This window comes from Leucoraja erinacea, chromosome 1 (genome assembly GCF_028641065.1).
Source record: "Leucoraja erinacea ecotype New England chromosome 1, Leri_hhj_1, whole genome shotgun sequence".
Taxonomy (NCBI): Eukaryota; Metazoa; Chordata; class Chondrichthyes; order Rajiformes; family Rajidae; genus Leucoraja; species Leucoraja erinaceus.
The window spans coordinates 108,654,189-108,674,632 of NC_073377.1; the positions used below are offsets into that span (position 1 = coordinate 108,654,189).

General features: G+C 42.8%; 2 protein-coding genes across 4 annotated transcripts in view; one reads left to right on the top strand and one right to left on the bottom strand.

Moving 5' to 3' along the window:
* Positions 1–17,470, bottom strand: part of LOC129700480 (ankyrin-2-like) — a 634,003-nt gene extending 616,533 nt beyond the window's left edge. For both annotated transcript variants that reach the window (XM_055641008.1, XM_055640993.1), the window contains exon 1: positions 15,673–17,470. In XM_055641008.1, coding sequence (XP_055496983.1) covers positions 15,673–15,762 — 90 coding nt within the window. In that variant the 5' untranslated portion in view covers positions 15,763–17,470. The remainder of the gene's footprint in view (positions 1–15,672) is intronic.
* map9 (microtubule-associated protein 9) overlaps positions 15,537–20,444 on the top strand; it is a 95,153-nt gene continuing 90,245 nt past the window's right edge. The window contains exon 1 of one of the 2 annotated variants that reach the window (XM_055641030.1): positions 15,537–15,586. The gene's annotated coding sequence lies outside the window, so the exon portion shown is untranslated. The remainder of the gene's footprint in view (positions 15,587–20,444) is intronic. The other variant, XM_055641076.1, reaches the window with a different exon arrangement.

Consider the following 20,444-nt stretch of genomic DNA (forward strand, 5'->3'; position numbering starts at 1 on the left):
GATAGATCCCCAACCCAAACCCCATTCCACTGTATCATACCAACATCCACACTAAAACGCGCCCCACTCATAACTCGCGTAGTGGCAACTAGCAAACAAACTAAAACTCGTTTCTCACCTCACTATAACTAAAAAGTGCGGCTAATACTCCGAAGGAAACTAAGACAGCGACCGCCTCACATCCAGAAAAATATTTCTCCTACATTTACCACCTCGATCCTCCCCACCACCCAACAAGATATTAAAACACACCATAAACCGATCAATCTGAGGCAGATCTCAACCAATCCACATACCGGTTTTATGCCCCTCGCTTCAGAAATGTAAACTCACTCGACCGTCCCCACTATTTCCCCATCACCCTACCCCCTCCACCAGACCCAATATTCCACCGCCCCCTACCACTGTCCAACTACTATCCCACACTCTCTTTTCCCTCTCTCCCCTTCCCCCTCCTCTTCACATTGGTCTAGTAACATTTAAATGCGAACACGGGTTATAGTTGGTTGAAGAAGAACTGCATGGGGAATTATGTAATTTTTATGGGATTTCTAACATGAAATCTTAAGTTGATGCTCCTGAGTTGATGCTATTCTGAGGTAATAATACGTAATTTAAGTTATGTATTCAAGACTTGGACTTTGTCCATACTCGCATTCTGCTGAACCACGATTCAAGAAAACATTAATAAATAGTAATCTTCTAAAATCAGTTGCTTCTTAATCACTATTTGTCTGATCAACACATATTTCCAATGTAATAATGGAACCCTGCCTCTGCACATATTAGAACAATATAACCGGATACATTTCTAATTGCCTTTTAAAATAATATCTGAAACATAATATGCTGCAAGGATATCATTGGCTCTTATCTGCAGAAGGTATTGATGACTGTGCAACATTCTAACATGTTAATGTTTCTGCAAAACTACTCACATTTACAGAAATGAAATTGTACTAATTTTCAGTATAAACATTTAGTGCTGTTATGCAATGAAATCCAAATTGATATTAGATTTTTCTGCTCTAAATTAACAAAATATAGATACTCATCTGTGATTTTTTTATCTGATCACTGTTTACTGTATGTTAAAAATTGGGATGTTTAAAAATGAAAATGAAAAGACATTGCCTTCCCAATAGCAGTCTTAACTCCCACCTCCTCCTCAGTCTGACCACATTTTATAGCTTCTTATGGGACAGTACATCCATCTCTCTCCGCCCCATAAAATCTGCATCTCCCTCTAGCAGGCAACTAATGCGGTTAATTTTACGAATCTCCAATTCAATTGTTTAACACCAACTTGCAACGTGCTAGAAGCAGGAATTAATGCTGTTTAGAGACATAAAACAATACAGCACAATACAACAGGTCCTATGGCAAACAATGTCTGTGCCGAACATAATGCCAAGACCATCACTTATCTCCCTGTGCAGAATCCCTCTCTCCAATCTTGCATATCCATATGACTATCTAAAAAACCCTTAAATATCACCATCGTATCCGCCTTCATCAACGCCCCTGGCAGCACATTCCAAGCACTCACCATCCTCTATGTAAAAAAAAAGTTGTACTACACATCTTTAAACTTTGCCCCTCTCACCTTAAAGCTATGCCTGCTAGTCTTTGACATTTCCACTCTGGGAAAGTGGTTGAGATTGTCTACCCTATCTATGTCTCTCATAATTTTATATACTTGTATCAGGTCTTCCCGCCACCTCTGGCTTTCCAAAGAGAAAACAATCTTTGTATGTCCAACCTCTCCCTATAGCTGATACCCACTAATCAATACAACATTCTGTTAAGTATATTTAGAAAGGAGATGAGGAGACATTTATTTAGCCAGAGGGTGATGAATCTGTGGTTGTGGTTGTGGGAGGCCAGGTCTTTGGGCATTTTTAAATCAGAGATTGACAGGGTCCTGATTAATAAGGGTATCAAAGATTATGGGGAGAAGGTAGGAGAATGGGGTTGAGAGGGGAAGATCGATCAGCCATAATTGATATGCTGAATGGCCTAATACTGCTCCTATGACTTATGAACATGAAAAGGACACAAAATGCTGGAGCAACTCAGTTGGATAAGAAGCATCTCTGGAGAACATGGACTTTTGGGTTGGGTCCCTTCTTCAGACAGAAGAAGGTTCTGTGTAGGAATGAACTGCAGATGCTGGTTTACACTGAAGATAGACACAAAATGCTGGAATAACTTAGCGGGACAGGCAGCATCTCTGGATAGAGGAATGGGTGACGTTTCGGGTCGAGACCCTTCTTCAGACTGAGCATCAGGGGAGACGGAGTTACAGAGGTCAGGAAGTGTAAGAGATCAAAAGAGATACAGATTTAGAATAGACATTGTTAGATCGAAAAAGAAAAAATAGAAACATAGAAAATAGGTGCACCATTCGTTAGATGGAGATCGGAGTAAACATCTAGAAAAACCTAGGTGCAGGAGTAGGCCGCGATTTTTACTAGGCGTTGCAATCCTGTTCGAGCCATGGAAAAATCGCTGAAAGACCCCGCCATTCAAATGGCTGATCATCCAACTCAGTATCCTGTAAGAACCTGCCTTTCTCTCCATACCCCCAAATGATCCCAGCTTTAGCCACAAGGGCCACATCTAACTCCCTCTTAAAATATAGCCAATGAACTGGCCTCAACTACCTTCTGTGGCAGAGAATTCCAGAGATTCACCACTCTAGAAAGCTGATTTGAAATTGACTTTAATTTACAGCAATTGAACACTAAATTCCTTCCATTTGGGCCTATAAATTGATGTAAATGAGATGTGTGAAAAATTTATTAAGAAATGTTTTCCTCATCTCGGTCATCCAAGTAAGATCCTAAAAGATTTCCCCCTTATCCTAAAACTGTGACCCCTTGTTCTGGACTTCCCCAACATCGGGAACAAAGCAAAGTTACAATGTAACCAGAAGGACAGTCAGACTGGTCGGAGAACTGGGAATGGGGAGGGATGGAGAGAGAGGGAAAGCAAGGGTAATGATAATATCATCGGTAATAATGAAATAGGTTATAATATTTTATGTATTTTATTAAGTAAAGATGAATTTGACTTCTTTGGGTAAGCTGAAATTGCAAAGATGTGGGAATCAGGAAATTGGAGGCCAGCATTCAAACCGCATTCAAACTGTTTCCTGTTATGTGCCAAGTAGAATACCGTCTACAATGGTGGGAGAGGATGTACTTCCTGAAAAGGTGCTGGGTGCCTTGAGAGAGGATGTGTTTCCTTTGAAGTTGGTATTCTCTGTAAACAGGAACTTCTGCTTGGAAGCTAACATTGAAGAATACATTATTAAGATGGCATTTTAAATGTTGTGCTTCTTGACTAAGTTCCTGTTTCAATATTTGTGATCAACGGTTTATGACTGATAGAACCACAGGATGGCAAAAGTATTGTATCAGTGACAAGAATACTTTGAATGCGTAGAGCCTGTGATTTATTTGTGTTAGACATCTTGCTGTATAAACATGTGACTATGTTTCCATAACACTATGAAAGATGTTGGATGTCTTCATTCATTAGAGTGCTGACCTGGGGCCGTTAAGTATCTGTTGCATACTTGATTTTGTATTCCCTAGAACTCTCGCCGGCTAAATGATCAGTAAAGCTTGTGTTGGTTTATCTAACAGTTTGTGAGAAGAAATGAACCTTAACATTGGCGTAGTCGGCAGGATTTCGCTGGGACCATCAACAGACAACTGAGTAAAAGGCCGTAGTTTGACTGGGGTCGGATGGGGAGAAAAAAGTGCACTAGTCGGCCCCTTGAGACCGACCACCCGAAGAAGCTCCCGGGAAAACTTAGGTCCTTCGTAGTAGATTGATCTGGTGTCCTGCCGAAATCCTTAGATGCAGACAACGAAGGTAAGACCAACTGTACTGAGATTTTTGCTACTGGGAAAGTAGTTGGTATGAGCAGAGATGTTGATATGGGAAAGAGTCGCAGGAAAGAAATGGAAAAAGAGAATTAAGGAATGGCAAGTGGAGACAGAGAAGAAGTATGAGGAGAGAGGGTTAGAGTTAAGGAAAAAGGATGGCACTATGAAAGGATGGAAAGTGTTACAGCTAGAATGCCAGTGGGCAGGGGAACAAGTGAAAATGGCCAAGTTAGAGAGAGGAAGCGCTGATAAGAAGAGTTCAGAAAACAAGCAATTAATGGTTTCGAACAAATCCGGTTCCGGTAAGTTCTCTAGAGACCCCTTGTCTGACAGGGCGACCCGGTTTATATAAGAGGGGGAATGAAGGAATAAAGTCAGGAATAGTGTAGACCACCTCCCCATACAAGATCCTGCTGGGAGGGGGAAAGCTCCAGCACCCCTACAGGAAAGGACACCCCTAGACAAAAATGATACTGATAGCGACTCGGAGACTGAAAAGGCAGATGAAAAAGAAGGGGAAAGGCTGAGGCAGAAGGAGCAGTAATTGGATTCAGCAGTGAGAGAGTTAAACAACACAGATGAACAGAGAGAGATACAGCAGATAAATTAAAGAAGATTGGAGAAGGAAAAAAAGCATGAGAATTGAGGCTGATCAAGAACTTTAAATCATAAGCCAACAGCCTATACCGTTTAAAACAAACTTGTCTTCGAACTTTGAATCACTTTTGGCACATAGCTCGCCTCTGCTGGACAGAGAGACAGAGAAGAGAGTTTGTGACCCAATGGTTGAGGGGTGTGGCAACATCCTGAATGACAGGGAGTCTGACCAATCACAATCTGGATCACTGTACAATCACAGCGCCCAGGATCCTGATTGACAGGGAATTGGACAATCCTATTGTGAATCATACCGGCCCACCCATGCCTAGCAGATGAAGGCTTTTTGGGCTTGGTTAATTCTTTTTCATTTTTAACTCTCTCATTCCAACAAAAAGACTTTCACAACTTAAAGAAAACGCTGAACTACACTAGCCTCAGCCTTCCCAGTCCACCTAGCCATTATTAAGAGCAATAACCGTATGAGTGGCCATAACAAAGTTTCCCAGGGGAATGTCCTAGCTTGCAAAATTTGTACATTGGTCCCCATAGAACCAAAGATTCTAGTAGACAGAACGATCTTGTCAGACAAATGAGGGAGGTTTAGGAATTATAGAGGGACGGCACCATGCGCTACGACCATGGAAAACGAGAGGGCTGTGCCATCGATTCCACCACGGGACTCTGGCTCACACCCCTCTTGGACAAATTTGTGTAATTGATGTTTTTCTGCCTGTTATTTTATATACACTCCCTTACGCATGCTGGGAAGAAGAGAAAAAAAAATAGAGATACACCTTACAATTTAAAAAACCTAATTGTGATGCCCATTTTTCTTTGTGAAAATTCCATGTTAATTCAGTAAATGTGTGAAATGGTGGCAAGCTTATGAACGTATTTAAGAGTTAGAATGATTTCCTTGAGGTGTATATAACTGTTTTATTTTTGAGTGGCAATGTTATTGTTTTAAAGTGTGAATATCAATGAGATTTAGTATATTGCATGAGAAATGAAATGAAATGAAATGAAATGAAATGAAAAAATGAAAAATGAAATGATTCAATTTATTGTCATTGTCAGTGTACAGTACAGAGACAACGAAATGCATTTTTAGCATCTCCCTTGAAAGGGAGACACAGGGCGTCGCGGTGTGCCCGCGCCTACCGCCGTAACATTCCATTACAGGCAAAGGTGGGTGAAGTGTCTTGCCCAAGGACACAACGACAGTATGCACTCCAAGCGGGATTTGAACCGGCTACCTTCCGGTCACCAGCCGAACTATTAGCCCATTGTGCTATCTGTCGCCAGTGTGTGGTGTGAGGTGTGGCAACTTGTGAGTGAATGTCACAGAAAAAAGGCATAAAGCAAGTAAGTTTGTAAGTTTAAAGATTGTTATGTGTTTGTAGAACGGGTTCTGGTAAATGTTGAATTACTCCTATAATTCAGATGAAATAGGATGTAATTGAATGAGCTTTTGCTCTTCTACGTAAGAAATCCATGTGGAGACTAATGTGTTTTAAGAGGTAGTATGTGTCTATTTAAGAAGTCAGTTGTTGTGTGGAGGTGGAGGTGGAACACAAGGTTATTTTCATTTCCATTGTTCTTTGCAAATGTGTTAGTAATCTATGAAAATTTAGTTTATTCTTTATTTTCTCTTAACTTTCAACTGTTGCTGTATGTCATGTTGTCACTTGTGGGCGGAGCACCAAGACAAGTTCCTTGTATGTGAATACTTGGCCAACAAACATTCATTCATTCATTCATTAAAGATGAAAAAAATGTAGGTTGTTTGTTTTGTCTTATTGGTGTTTTAAGTATGTTTTCTTCCTATTTTGTTATCTTTTGAATTGAGTTCAAAAAGAGACTTGGATGCCACACAGCCATGTGTTAGATGAGATTGGATAAGCCAATATCTCAGTCCTAAATGGCCTACCCCTTTTTCTTACATTTTCAAATTTCCAGAATGCCACTTGTGCCACAAGAGTGAGTGCTCGCATATCAGTTATTGATCATCCATGTTATTAATTTGGATTTAAAAAAAAGAGCAAGACTATTTTATAGTCAAATTTGTTAGTAAACAGAAGCCTTGAGAGAGGATGCGTTTCCTTTGGAGTTGGTATTCTCTGTAAACAAGAACTTCTGGTTGGTAGCTAACATCGAAGAATACATTGTTAAGAAGGAATCTTAAATGTTGTGCTTCTTGACTAAGTTCTTGTTTCAATAATTGTGATCAACAGTTTATGATTGATAGAACCACAGGATGGCAAAAAGTATTATATCAGTGACAAGAATACTTTGAATGGGTAGAGCCTGTGATTTATTTGTGTTAGACGTCATTTCTGTATAAACATGTGACTACGTTTCCAAAACACTATAAAAGATGTTGGATGTCTTCATTCATTAGAGTGCTGGCCTGGGAGGGGAGGTGGGGGGCGAGGGTTAAGTATCTGTTGCATACTTGACTTTGTGTTCCCTCGCACTCTCGCTGGCTAAATGATCAGTAAAGCCTGTGTTGGTTTATCTAACAGTTTGTGAGTTGTCTGTTTGAAGAAATGAACCTTAACAGTAACTTGAAGTTCGAGAAGTTAATATTCATACTGCTGGGGTGTAAGCTGCCCAAGTGAAATATGAAGTGCTGTTCCTCCTATTGTGTAGGAGGAACAATTGTGTGCTTTAGTGTAAACAATTGTAAACAGTTCCTTGTTTCTACATCGTTCCAACATTCTGGCAAACCCCTCCTGCACCCTTTCCAAAGCCCCCACATCCTTCCTGTAATGGGGTGACCAGAACTGCATGCAATACTCCGAATGTAGCCTAACGAAAGTGCTATAAACCTACATAATGACATCCTGACACTTATACTCTATGCCCTGACCTGTGAAGGCAAGCATGCCAGATGCCTTCTTTGCCACTCTATCTACTTGTGTTGCCACTTTCGGGGAGCTATGTACTAAGACCACACGATCTGTCTCTACTTCAATGCTGTTGAGGGTCACGCCATTAATTGCATATTTTTCCTTCCACTTAACCTCCCAAAGTGGAACACCTCGCACTTGCTCAGATTAAACTTCATCTCTCTTTTCCCCACCCATTTCTATAGCTGATCTATATCCCACTGTGTACCTTGATTGTTATCCTCACAGTCCGTGACCCCAGCAATCTTGGTGTAATTTGCAAACTTATTAATCAACCTGTCTACATTTACATTCATGACCTTGCCCAAACATTGCATTATTTGGTTCATACCCGTGTGGGCATGGCATTTTGATTCTCCAATTCAGGAAACATACCTCAACCACTGTTTTATTTTATTTACTTATTATTATTATTTGTTTTAATTAATTCTTTATTTCGAACAGAATAAAAGAATAAAAAGCAAGTGTGAAACAGCATACAAAAAAACAAAACAAGAATATTTATAAAGTGTCATAAACAATATCGATAAATAAATGAAATCGTATGTGTCCGAAAAGGAGCAGGAAGAAGCCAAAGCTTATTAATTCCCACCCCTTATTCAACTGATTATAATTATCTTATACAAATTTAGCAGCTATATGTACACCATATGTACACCAAATTATTTACATTTATACACTGATCAAATATTTACAAAGCCATACTAAAAAGAGAAAAAAAGAAAAAAGAAAAGAAAAAACCCTCATATACTATACAGTATCTTAGTCATATATACAACCCATCACCTTATAATCACCCTTCCCAATACAATTTTACGTGTAAGAAAGAAATGCAGATACTGGTTTAAATCACAGATAGACACAAAATACTGGAGTAACTCAAGTTCAAGTGAGTTTATTGTCATGTGTCCCTGTATAGGACAATGAAATTCTTGCTTTGCTTAAACACACAGAAAATAGTAGGCATTTACTACAAAACAGATAAGTGTGTCCATATACCATAATATAAATATACACACACATGAATAAATAAACTGATAAAGTGCAAATAACAGAATATGAGTTCATAATAATCAGAGTTTTGTCCAAGCCAGGTTTAATAGCCTGATGCCTGTGGGGAAGTAGCTATTCCTGAACCTGGTTGTTGCAGTCTTCAGGCTCCTGTACCTTCTACCTGAAGGTAGCAGGGAGACGAGTGTGTGGCCAGGATGGTGTGGGTCTTTGATGATACTGCCAGCCTTTTTGAGGCAGCGACTGCGATAAATCCCTTCGATGGAAGGAAGGTCAGAGCCGATGATGGACTGGGCAGTGTTTACTATTTTTTGTAGTCTTTTCCTCTCCAGGGAGCTCAAATTGCCGAACCAAGCCACGATGCAACTGGTCAGCATGCTCTCTACTGTGCACCTGTAGAAGTTAGAGAGAGTCTTCCTTGACAAACCGACTCTCCGTAATCTTCTCAGGAAGTAGAGGCGCTGATGAGCTTTCTTGACAATTGCATTAGTGTTCTCGGACCAGGAAAGATCTTCAGAGATGTGCACGCCCAGGAATTTGAAGCTCTTGAGGAGTCGATATAAATGGGGCTGTGGGTTCCCCTCCTAGTCCTTCCAAAGTCCACAATCAGTTCCTTGGTTTTGTTGGTGGTGAGGGCCAGGTTATTGCACTGGCACCATATGGACAGTTGCTCGATCTCTCTTCTATACTCTGACTCATCCCCATCAGTGATACGTCCCACAACAGTGGTGTCATCAGCGAACTTGATGATGGAGTTCGCACTGTGACTGGCTACGCAGTCATGAGTATAGAGTGAGTACAGCAGGGGGCTGAGCACACAGCCTTGAGGTGCTCCCGTGCTGATTGTTATCGAGGCTGACACATTTCCGCCAATACGAACAGACTGTGGTCTGTGAGTGAGGAAGTCGAGGATCCAATTGCAGAGGGATGTACAGAGACCCAGTTCTGCGAGTTTGGTAACCAGCTTGGAGGGGATGATTGTGTTAAATGCCGAGCTGTAATCAATGAATAACAGCCTGATATATGAGTTTTTGTTGTCCAAGTGGTCCAGAGCGGAGTGGAGGGCCAGCGAGATTGCATCCACCGTTGATCTGTTGTGGCGGTAAGCGAACTGCAGTGGGTCCAGGTTTTTGTCGAGGTAGGAGTTGATTTGCTCCATGATCAACCTCTCAAAGCACTTCATCACCACCGGCGTTAGTGCCACTGGTCGATAGTCATTGAGGCACGTCACCTTGCTCTTCTTGGGCACTGGTATAATTGATGCCCTTTTAAAGCAGGTGGGGACCTCAGAAGTGAGAGGTTGAAAATGTCCGTAAAAACTCCAGCCAGTTGGTCCGCACAGGTTTTTAAGAACACGACCGAGTATACCATCAGGTCCAGGTGCTTTTCGGGGGTTCACCCCTCTGAAGGATTTCCTGACGTCGGCCTCTGTAACTGAGACTGAAATGCCATCACAGCGAATGGGGGATCGGGAAGACACATCAATATTCTCCCTATCAAAGTGTGCGTAAAACGCATTGAGCTCGTCAGGCAGTGATGTTTTGCCAACATTAGAGCTGCCTCCTGGTTTCGCTTTGTAGGAGCTGCCGAACATCTGTCTCATCCTCCAGCTTGGAGCAGAAGTCCCTTTTGGCCTTTTTGATGGCCTTACCAAGGTCGTATCTGGACTTCATGTAGGCCACTGTATCATCGGAAGTGAATGCCCTGTGCCTGGACTTCAAAAGAGTGCGGATCTCAAAGTTCATCCAAGGTTTCTGATTGGGAAACACTCGGAAGGTTTTTGTGGGGATGCAGTCCTCCACACATTTCTTTACGAAGTCTGTAACGATTGTGGCGTATTCGTTCAAGTCTGTTGCCAAGTCCTTGAACATTGCCCAGTCCACAGACTCCAAACAGTCCTGGAGTTGTTCCTCTGCCCCCCCCCCCCCCCCCCCCCCCCCCCCCCCCCCCCCCCCCCCCCCCCCCCCCCCCCCCCCCCAGCTCTGTACAGTCCTCACCCCTGGGAGTGCGCTCTTCAATTGCTGCCTGTAGGCAGGAAGAAGCAGCACCGCGGTATGGTCGGATTTACCGAAGTGAGGGCGAGGGATAGAACGATAGGCATTCTTGATGGTGGTGTAGCAGTGGTCGAGGGTGTTAGGTCCTCTGGTGCAGCAGGAGACATGTTGGTGGAAGTTAGGGAGTGATTTCTTTAGGTTTGCCTTATTGAAGTCCCCAGCAATGTTGGTAAATGCCTTGGGGTAAGACATCTGGTGTTTGTTGATCAGCGGGACTGGCAGCATCTCTGGAGAGACATGAAGATGTCTTCTTCATCTCAGACGGAAGAAGGGTCTTGACCTGAAATGTCACCAATTCCTTTTCTCCAGAGACGCTGCCTGTCCTGCTGAGTTACTCCAGCATTTTGTGTCTATGATTGTTTTGCATTTTCTGTCATTAAACCTTTAAAGTGAAGGATATTGCACAGATTCTCTCTGAAAACAGAAAATCAAACATGCTGCTCCTTGGCCTTTCTCAATAATGCTATTTATCCGACAGCAGTAAGCTGCATAAATGGAACCCAGATTCACCCGTCTCTGTTGCTTCATGATTGCAGATTTGATTAGATTAACCATGCTATATCATTGCTTTGGTAATCTTTGGTACAAATCTCCATTCTGCCATTGTAGGATACAGCTCTTGTTTGTGCTATCAGCACATTGCATTCTCATTTTCAGCATGATAAGACAATCGTAGAATTACACTGTTTTACATTTAACAGACTTAAAATCAATATTTATTATATCATCCAGTATGGCTCTAAATGTTATTTGCCTCGTTTATGTAGCATTCACAACAATGATGTTTCAAAACCATTATTCTATTTAAATAATTATAAAAGAAAGGTTAATAAAATCATTTGATGCAAGACTGGGCCCCTTGCATCTGTTGACAGCCGCAGGTTCTCTGGAAATCTGGGTACAGTTATGTCAGGCTTCGAAAATTTCAGTTTATCTACGATTTTATAAAAAGTTTTGGTTTATTTTAAAATTAAAACCATAATGTTCCACAAGTCTGTTTTACAAATGTTTTACTGGTAGAACACACTGTAAGAGTTACATAATTAATCAACAAACTGTATCTTTATAGTCCTTCAATGTGGCAGGAATTACTAATGAAAAAGTGAAATAGAAGGTCAGGAATAATGAGCAAAAATATGGTGCAAGAGGCGAGTACAGATATCGATACTATTACTAAAACTCTCATCTTGTCCTCTTCTGGTTTGCGTTGTTTTTAAATTTGCACAAAAAATATCCCCATAGCGCTACGTGTTTTCACCACCTTACTCACCATTCTCCTCTGCTGCATCAAATAAGTTTTGTTCCAATCGGCGAAATAGTACAAAAATTATGAAGGTTTAAAAATCGTACAAACCGCCGCACCCGGCACCCGCTGTCGATAACGGCAGCGAGGAGAATAAAAAGCTGAAGGTGCGGAATGTGTTGATCAGCTTGCGGATAGTGAGCAGCGTGCGGACTGCTTCTGCGGCGACCAGCACGACGAGCCGGAAGCTGCTGAGTTGGGAAGCCTCTGAGTGAAGCCAGAGTGGGATCGGGATCTGCTGCGTGAGGCTGAAAGCTAAAGGTGCGAGCTGCATCTGCTGTGACTACCCCCCCTCCCCTCACCCCCTTCCCCCACACCCCCCCTCCTCCACACCCCCTCCCCCACATCCCCCTCCCCACCCCATCACACCCACCCACCCCCACACCCACCCCCCCCACACCCCCCCTCCTCCATCACCTCCCCCACACCTGTCCCTCCACACCCCTCCTCGCCTACACACCTCCGCTCTCCCACACCTCCTGCTCTCCCACACACCTCCCCCTCCCCTCCCCCACACACAAGATAACGTGCAAGATACCATTACTATAAACTTACATGATACTAGTAAATTAACACCTCTATACTTATAAAACTCTGATCTTGTATGTGGATGTGTGTGTGTGTGCGTGCGTGTGTGTGTGTGTGATCACAACTTCTCGAAAAAAACGACTCGCCAACAGTAAAAAAAAATTACATATTCCGGTAGAGATTTTTTCCCCTGGAGTCCAAAATCGCCTTATCTGACAATGTCATGCTTTATTTCTTGAGTTATTAAAGAAAATACTCAAAAATCGGAAAAAACTTTGAAATAAAAACGAGTCCTTCGCTGATGACGTCACAATGGGTCTGTTTGCTGCTGTCTTGTGAGTCATTGTGTGACATTGAGTCAATGAGTGACCCCACCCCCCCCCCCCCTCCCCCCCCCTCCCCCGTTATTCTAAAGACGTTGCCGGAGATGAAGTTGCCCTACTCGCAGTCCTTTCTCACACTCCCCCGGACCTCACTCCCACTCCCCCTCACCTCTCTCCCACCCCCCTCTTCCCATCCCCTCCTCAGCCCCTTCCCCTCTCCTCCCCCCCTCCTCTCTCCCACTTGCTGCGAGTGACGTCACCCATCCCACCGCCCCCATTATTCAAAAGATGTATCCGAGCTGCCGAGCTCCCCGGCTCGCATTTCCAGAACATTCTCAATGGTCATTCTCACTTTGATGAACGATGCTTCATGCTGACTTCCACATCTTTAAAGATAAATACTGATTCTTAAAGATAACATTTATTTTCAAAGACTAGGGTTTTTTACAATTCGCCATTTTCACGCTTTTTAATTACTTCACTGTTACACCGTTTTTTCATTTCAAGATTAAATTTATTGAAAGACTTACCGGTTTTTAATTTCTTTACAATTTTAAAAGATTAACCACAGTTTTTTCCCTCTCCCCCTGCCCTCTCTTCCTCTCCCCTGCCCTCTCTCCCTCTCACCCTCTCCCCCCTGCCTTCTCTCCTCTCCCCTGCCCTCTCTCACACTCCCCCTGCCCTCTCGCCCTCCCCCTGCCCTCTCGCTCCCTCTCCCTCTGCCCTCTCGCTCCCTCTCCCCCTGCCCTCTCGCTCCCTCTCCCCCCTCTCTCCCTCGCCCTCTCCCTCTCCCGCGGCCTCGCTCCCTCTCCCCAGCCCTCGCTCCCTCTCCCCCTGCCTTCTGTCCCTCTCCTTTCAAAAAGTCTGGACTTTCAAAAAGTCTTTGACAAGGTCCCACACAAGAGATTAGTGGGCAAAATTAGAGTGCATGGTAAGGGGGGTAGGGTATTGACATAGATAGAGAACTGGTTGGCAGAAAGGTAACAAAGAGTAGGAATTAACGGGTCTGTTTCAGAATGGCAGGCAGTGACTAGTGGGGTGCCGCAAAGCTCGGTGCTGGGACCCCAGTTGTTTTCAATATATAGTAATGAATTAGAGGAGGGAATTAAATGTAACATCTCTACGTTTGCGGATGACACAAAGCTGGGTGGCAGTGTGAAATGCGAGGAGGATACTATGAGGTTGCAGGGCGACTTGGATGGTCGGGTGAGTGGGCAGAAGCATGGCAGATACAGTATAATGTGGATAAATATAAAGTTATCCATTTTGGTGGCAAGAACAGGAAGACAGATTATTATCTGAATGGTGACCGATCAGGAGAAGGGGAGGTGCAACGAGACCTGGGTGTGCTTGTACATCAGTCACTTAAAGTAAGCATGAAGGTACAGCAAGCAGTGAAGAAAGCTAATGGCATGTTGGGCTTCATTGTGAGAGGATTTGAGTTTAGGAGCAAGGAGGTCCTACTGCAGTTGTACAGGACCCTGCTGAGACAGCACCTGGAGTACTGTGGGTATTTTTGGTCTCCTAATTTGAGGAAGGACATTATTGCTATTGAGGGAGTGCAGCGTAGGTTCACCAGGTTAATTCCTGGGATGGCGGAACTGACATATGATGAAATGTCGACTGGGCTTGTATTCGCTGGAATTTCGAAGGATGAGAGGGTATCTTATAGAATGTGAAATGTGTGTATTGTAACTTTGAGTTTGTTGTCAGTGTAACAGACCAATCGCAATAACTGCTGCCAATTTGGCTGTTGTTATAGCCACAAACTCTGGGCAACTGTGCTTTTAAAAAGTAAATACAGTACAGAACTGACAATTTACAATAAATTGCACATCATTAATATAAATTAATCCTGTATTTCCATGGGCAATACTGTGCATCTCTGTTTTATTCATTGATTTGCTTTATCAAATATTTGCTAGGCTATACTATCTAAACACAAATGAAATGCAATGAACAGGGCAAAGTGATAATGTTTAAACTACGCAAGCATCAGATACCTTCCCATTTTGTACCTGTTCATTTCGATTAACTTAATAAACCTACAGGATAGGAAAAAATGTTGTTAGAAACAATTATGGAGTAATATCTCTGGCAATAAATCAGTTTCTTCAGACTGTCATTCTTAGCAATAACAAATGCTAAATGTGCCCCCAAATACAAAACATACCTACTAATTTTGCATTTTCAATTCTTTCAGCACTGAAAGAATTTGAATGACAAATTTTAATCTGGAATTTCATTATTTCATGTTGTGTGCCTGGAAAAGGGAAATAGGGTTTAGACTGGTAATATCTGCCAAGCATGTATGCGCACCAGCACCTGCTTTGTCAACACCCCACTCTTGCTGCTGAGACCACACACACACAATATCTGCACTTGACCGCTAGATAAACCAGGAAGGCGTGACTACAGAGGGTGGTAGAAATTCCCCAATCCATCACAGGTACTGAGCTCCCCACCAAAGGGAGCTCACGGAAGAAATGCCACCAATATAATCAAAGGCTCATAGCAACTTGGCTACACTCCCAATTCGCTGCTACCATTTATCAAGAAGGTACGAAGCTGAAAACGGTGGCTAACAGGTTCAAAGGTTCTTTCCATCAACCATTAGGCTCTTGAACACTACACAACACTGTCCTCATCAATTGTAATCTTTTATGAAATGTGTCTTTAATTGCACCTCAGACTTCGGGTGTTTTTACGGTATTGTGGTAATCTGTACTTTATTGCATTTACGGACCTTTAAACCAAGTAAGAATTGTAATGCTCCGTGTGCTCATTTTCTATATAATTGAACACTTTTGACTAGACCAGCATTTTCCCCACATCAACGTGGACTCAAAGATATTTGGTAACCCTGGCAACGCCATTGCCTGTCAGCCTCCGGGGCGGATTCGGACGAGAAGGCCTTTCTCTGTCTGGCGGACGAGGGCTGTTGTCTTGGAACAAGGTACAGAATATAGCTGCGGAAAAAAAATATTCTGCCCCGACCTCTCCCCCCAAAAAAAACAATGTTTTGCAATCATTACAACCCACCTGGCGAATGCGGTCTGGCGGGTTTGGAGAAGTACCGCCTCCCTGCGGGGAGGAGGAGGAGGAAGAGGCGGAGGGTGGAGAAGAAGCCATTTTCTTCACTCCCTCAGTCTGTTGTGAAAGGCGATCTGTGGCAGCACGTCTGCACCGCGCTCTCTCGCCCTCGCTCGCTGCAGCGTCTGCTTCCCTGGCTTTGCTCTCCTTTGACTGGGTTGTTTTTGTACTCGGCTGATGAAAGCTCGGGGAGGGATAATGAGGTGGTTGATGGAGGATGACTTTTTTGGGGGGAGGGGGTGTAGATAGAGCTTGACCTTGTGGCGTTGCCAAAACCCTGGCTGTATGTCCGTGCGCCCGGGTGACTGCGGCAGCCGCTGTCGGCACAGGCGGTCCTCCACTCAGCTAGTCCGGGAGCCGGCGTCAGTGCCCGACAACAACACGCTGATGTGATCACGCACAGTGCAGAATGGTGGACGGACAACCGCTCCGATCTGTCATTCTGCTCCCACGCTCAAGAACAAGGTGGGGCAGAAAGCTTTTAGTGGCAAGACGCGTGCTGCAGAGGATTTAGCACGCTAATACCTTATAATGACGGCCGTTGCTTAATTATCAGTCTTATCAAAACTGATCAAAACATAATAAATGGTTTTGTTCCCGGTAATTATATGTTACACTTCGTATGTTTTCTACATTTATAAATATAATCCCACTAGTATATAACACAGCGATATTACGTTTTTAAACATTAAAAATGAAAATTACATTGTAAAATGATAATTATTAGAGTCCAACGTAAATCATTCAATAATCAGGGCCCTGACACAGTGGCGCAGTTGCTGCCTCGCAGCTCCAAAGACCCGGGTTCGACCCTGACTCAGCTGCTGTCTGTGTGGGGTTTGTACGGTCTCCATGTGGCCGTGGGGTTTCCACAGGGTGCTCCGGTTTCATTCCACATCTCAAAGATGTGCGGGTTTGTAGGTTAATTGGTCCCTGTAAAATTTTGCAGAGAAAGTGGTATAACATGGAACTAGTGTAAACGGGTGATCAATTATCTGTGTGGACTCAGTGGGCCGAAGCGAAGGGCTTGTTTCTATGCTGTACCTCCAAACAAAACTCCAGTTATTTTAGCTACATGAGCAGAAATGTTCATGTGTAAAGAATAAATGACAAATAGGTTTGCGTCATTTTAATAAATCCACATTTATGCTGTGCCTTAAATATATTTCCAGTTTAACAACAGAATTGCGTTCTGAAAACGCGGGAAGCATGTATTTCCCGTTGTATGGATAAAGTGCTTGAAAATGACGAATGATAACAGCCATGGTGACGCTGACTAATTCGTTGTTTATGGTGTTTCCTCCAGCAAATAGATAGAACCAAAAGTCTACGCTTGATTGCCATCTAAAGGAACAAATAATTGTGGAAATAATATCAGGAGCCACCAGTATTTACTATTATAAAATAAAGGTCTAACTTTGGTATTATGAAATACTCAAACTTTCTGTCATGATTCTCACCAGTGCAATTAAAGTTTCCAATGAAGTTTAGAATATATACTGCAGAAAGAAAGAGCTGTTCTTGTGCTAAACATCATTGGATTTAGCACCAAAACTATCTGGTTATTCATCCATTGGAATTATGACCCCATGTATTATTAGTGCATGGGAGCGTAGAAGTGCAAAAAAATTGCAAAAAGGATATTAAAAAAACCCAAAAATAAATGCCATGGTCTCAACTGATGCATCCACTTTGGTGCAAATGCCCACTGATGCAAATTCTAGAGAGCATGCAATGAACACACTTTAAACTTTGGAGATACTTTAAAAATCTCTGCCAATTTAGTTGTTTTTTTTTGTTACTCTAAACAAAGCAGTTGCCCAATCTTTAGGTAAAAATGTGGGTCAATCTAGAATGTGCTTGAATTGAGTATGGAGCCTCCAGTCTGTATATAGCAACAAAATAATACTACAAAAGTAGTGTAGTGTCCTTTCACATACTAAGTGTAGAGAATGTGCAGTATTATTCATATTGCTGCATATTTAATAGGATAGCTACCAGAGGAATAGCAATATAAAGCTATAAAGGGCCACAATTGACACAGTAACTGAACAGGTTAATCACACAGTCAGTCAATTTTTATCACGAATTTTCCAGCAACCTTGACAGTGGACTAAACAACAAAAATGCCTTGTTGGTCCAGAGGACAGTTTCACATCACTCACAATTTTATTCCAGGTGAAAATTAATTGCAATGACTACTACTCAGAGGCCAGAACATAGGAATTGTGTTGGATAAAAGGAAGAAGAGAAGAACGTGTGAATGAGATTTTACAGAATTGCCTGATAAAATGATGTGAAAAACATAACTAATTTTGTATGTAGTTCAGAAACCTTCTTGGGTTACATTTAATTTTATATCAATGGTAAATCTTGTTAATTCTTAAGCTTCAATAATGTCCAAGTCCAGATGCATGCTTTCTGTGGTAAGTCTGTGCGGCAATAAATAATTTGTGCTCATTTAGTTGATCACAGCTGAGACAACAGTGGGGTGCTATATATGACCTGTGGGCACTTTGCTGAAGAATGGAAAAATCACTTAGACCTATCAGTTCTGGCTGCAGTCCAGAAATCTGGGACATTAAATGAGCAGTGGATGACCTTGCATTATGAGCTTCCACAGTAGATTAAAAAATAGAGTGTAAAGCTGTCAATTGGGAAGAAGAAATAATCAAATCTACGAGGCACAATTTTTTTTATTGTCAACATTTTATATGGATGGAAAAAGTTTAGAGCAGTATGGGTCAAACACAGGCAAATGAGACAAGCATAAAAGGTCAAAATGATTGAGTTGGGCCGAAGGTCCTGTTTCCAGATAAATCACCCAGGTCTGGTAAGATATATCCGAGGACACTGGGAATCTAGAGAAGAATTACAGGCGTACTGGCTGAGATATATGAATCATACGGGAAAGGTGAAGACTGGAGAGTAGTTAATGTTGTGCCTTCATTTAAACAGTCACAGTCATAAGGCATGGAAACCGGATGATGATTAGGGAGGGGGGGAGACCAAAAGTGCTGTTCAGTTTCACTGTATAACTCATTATCACCTGAAACACAGCCAACATTGGACCATTGTGGGGTCTATCTTTCCTGGATTATCGTTACTTTTTGCATATATTTCATTTATTTGTTCTATATCTCTCACTATCACCTTCTACATCTCTCACTATCAACATCTCTGATGACCTCTCTTGGACCCACAATACCTCAACACTGGTCAAGAAGGCTCACCAGCGTCTCTTCTTCCTGAGGAGACTAAAGAAGGTCCATCTGTCTCCTCAGATTCTGGTGAACTTCTACCGCTGCACCATCGAGAGCATCCTTACTAACTGTATCACAATATGGTATGGCAACTGCTCTGTCTCCGACCGGAAAGCACTGCAGAGGGTGGTGAAAACTGCATCACCGGTTCGTGTTTTCCTTTCCCCTGACTATCAGTGTGAAGAAGGGTCTCAACTGGATAGACTTGGTTTATACTCTCTAGAATTTAGGAGATTGAGAGGGGATCTTAAAGAAACTTACAAAATTCTTAAGGGGTTGGACAGGCTAGATGCAGGAAGATTGCTCCCGATGTTGGGGAAGTCCAGGACAAGGGGTCACAGCTTAAGGATAAGGGGGAAATCCTTTAAAACCGAGATGAGAAGAACTTTTTTCACACAGAGAGCGGTGAATCTCTGGAACTCTCTGCCATAGAGGGTAGTCGAGGCTAGTTCATTGGCTATATTTAAGAGGGAGTTAGATGTGGCCCTTGTGGCTAAGGGGATTAGAGGGTATGGAGAGAAGGCAGGTACGGGATACTGAGTTGGATGATCAGCCATGATCATATTGAATGGCGGTGCAGGCTCGAAGGGCCGAATGGCCTACTCCTGCACCTAATTTCTATGTTTCTATGTAACTCAAAACATCACCTATTCCTTTCCTCCAGAGATGCTGCCTGACCCGCTGAGTTACTCCAGCTTTTTGTATCTGTCCTCAGTTTAAACCAGCATCTGCAGTTCCTTCCTTCCTACAGTACAGACCTGCCTTGTTCAGCACAGGCTTCATGTGCCGAGGGCCTGGTCTTGTGCTATATTGTTCTATTTTTAATATCATGAAGAACCACTCACTTTTCTCTACCATCGAGCATAAGTTTGAAGCATATATTACCAGATTCAACAACAGTTCCTTTCCCATGTGTAGGAAGGAACTGCAGATGCTTGTTTACACCGAAGATAGGCACAAAATGCTGGAGTAACTCAGCGGGACAGGCAGCATCTCTGGAGAGAAGGAATGGGTGATGTTTCGGGTCAAGACTTTCAGAATGAGAGTCGGGAGAGGGAGTCTAGAGATATAGAAGGGTAAGGTGCGAAAATGACAAATCAAAGCTAATGATGCTGGCCGCCTCCTGCACCTAGTTTCTATGTTTCAAGAGAGAGCTAGATAGGGCTCTTAAAGATAGCGGAGTCAGGGGATATGGGGAGAAGGCAGGAATGGGGTACTGATTGTGGGTCACATTGAATGGTGGTGCTGGCACAAATGGCCTACTCCTGCACCTATTGTCTATATTAAAGATAAATTCCTGATTGCCCCATCTACTGTTGCGTCTTTTGCGCTTTTTTAAATTCTGCACTTTCTTCATAGCAGTAACACTATATTTGGCGTTCTTTCGCTTTTTGCCCTTGTACTGCCTTTATGTGCTTACTAGACCAAGTGCAGACCCGTTGGGTCTGTTCCCCCAAC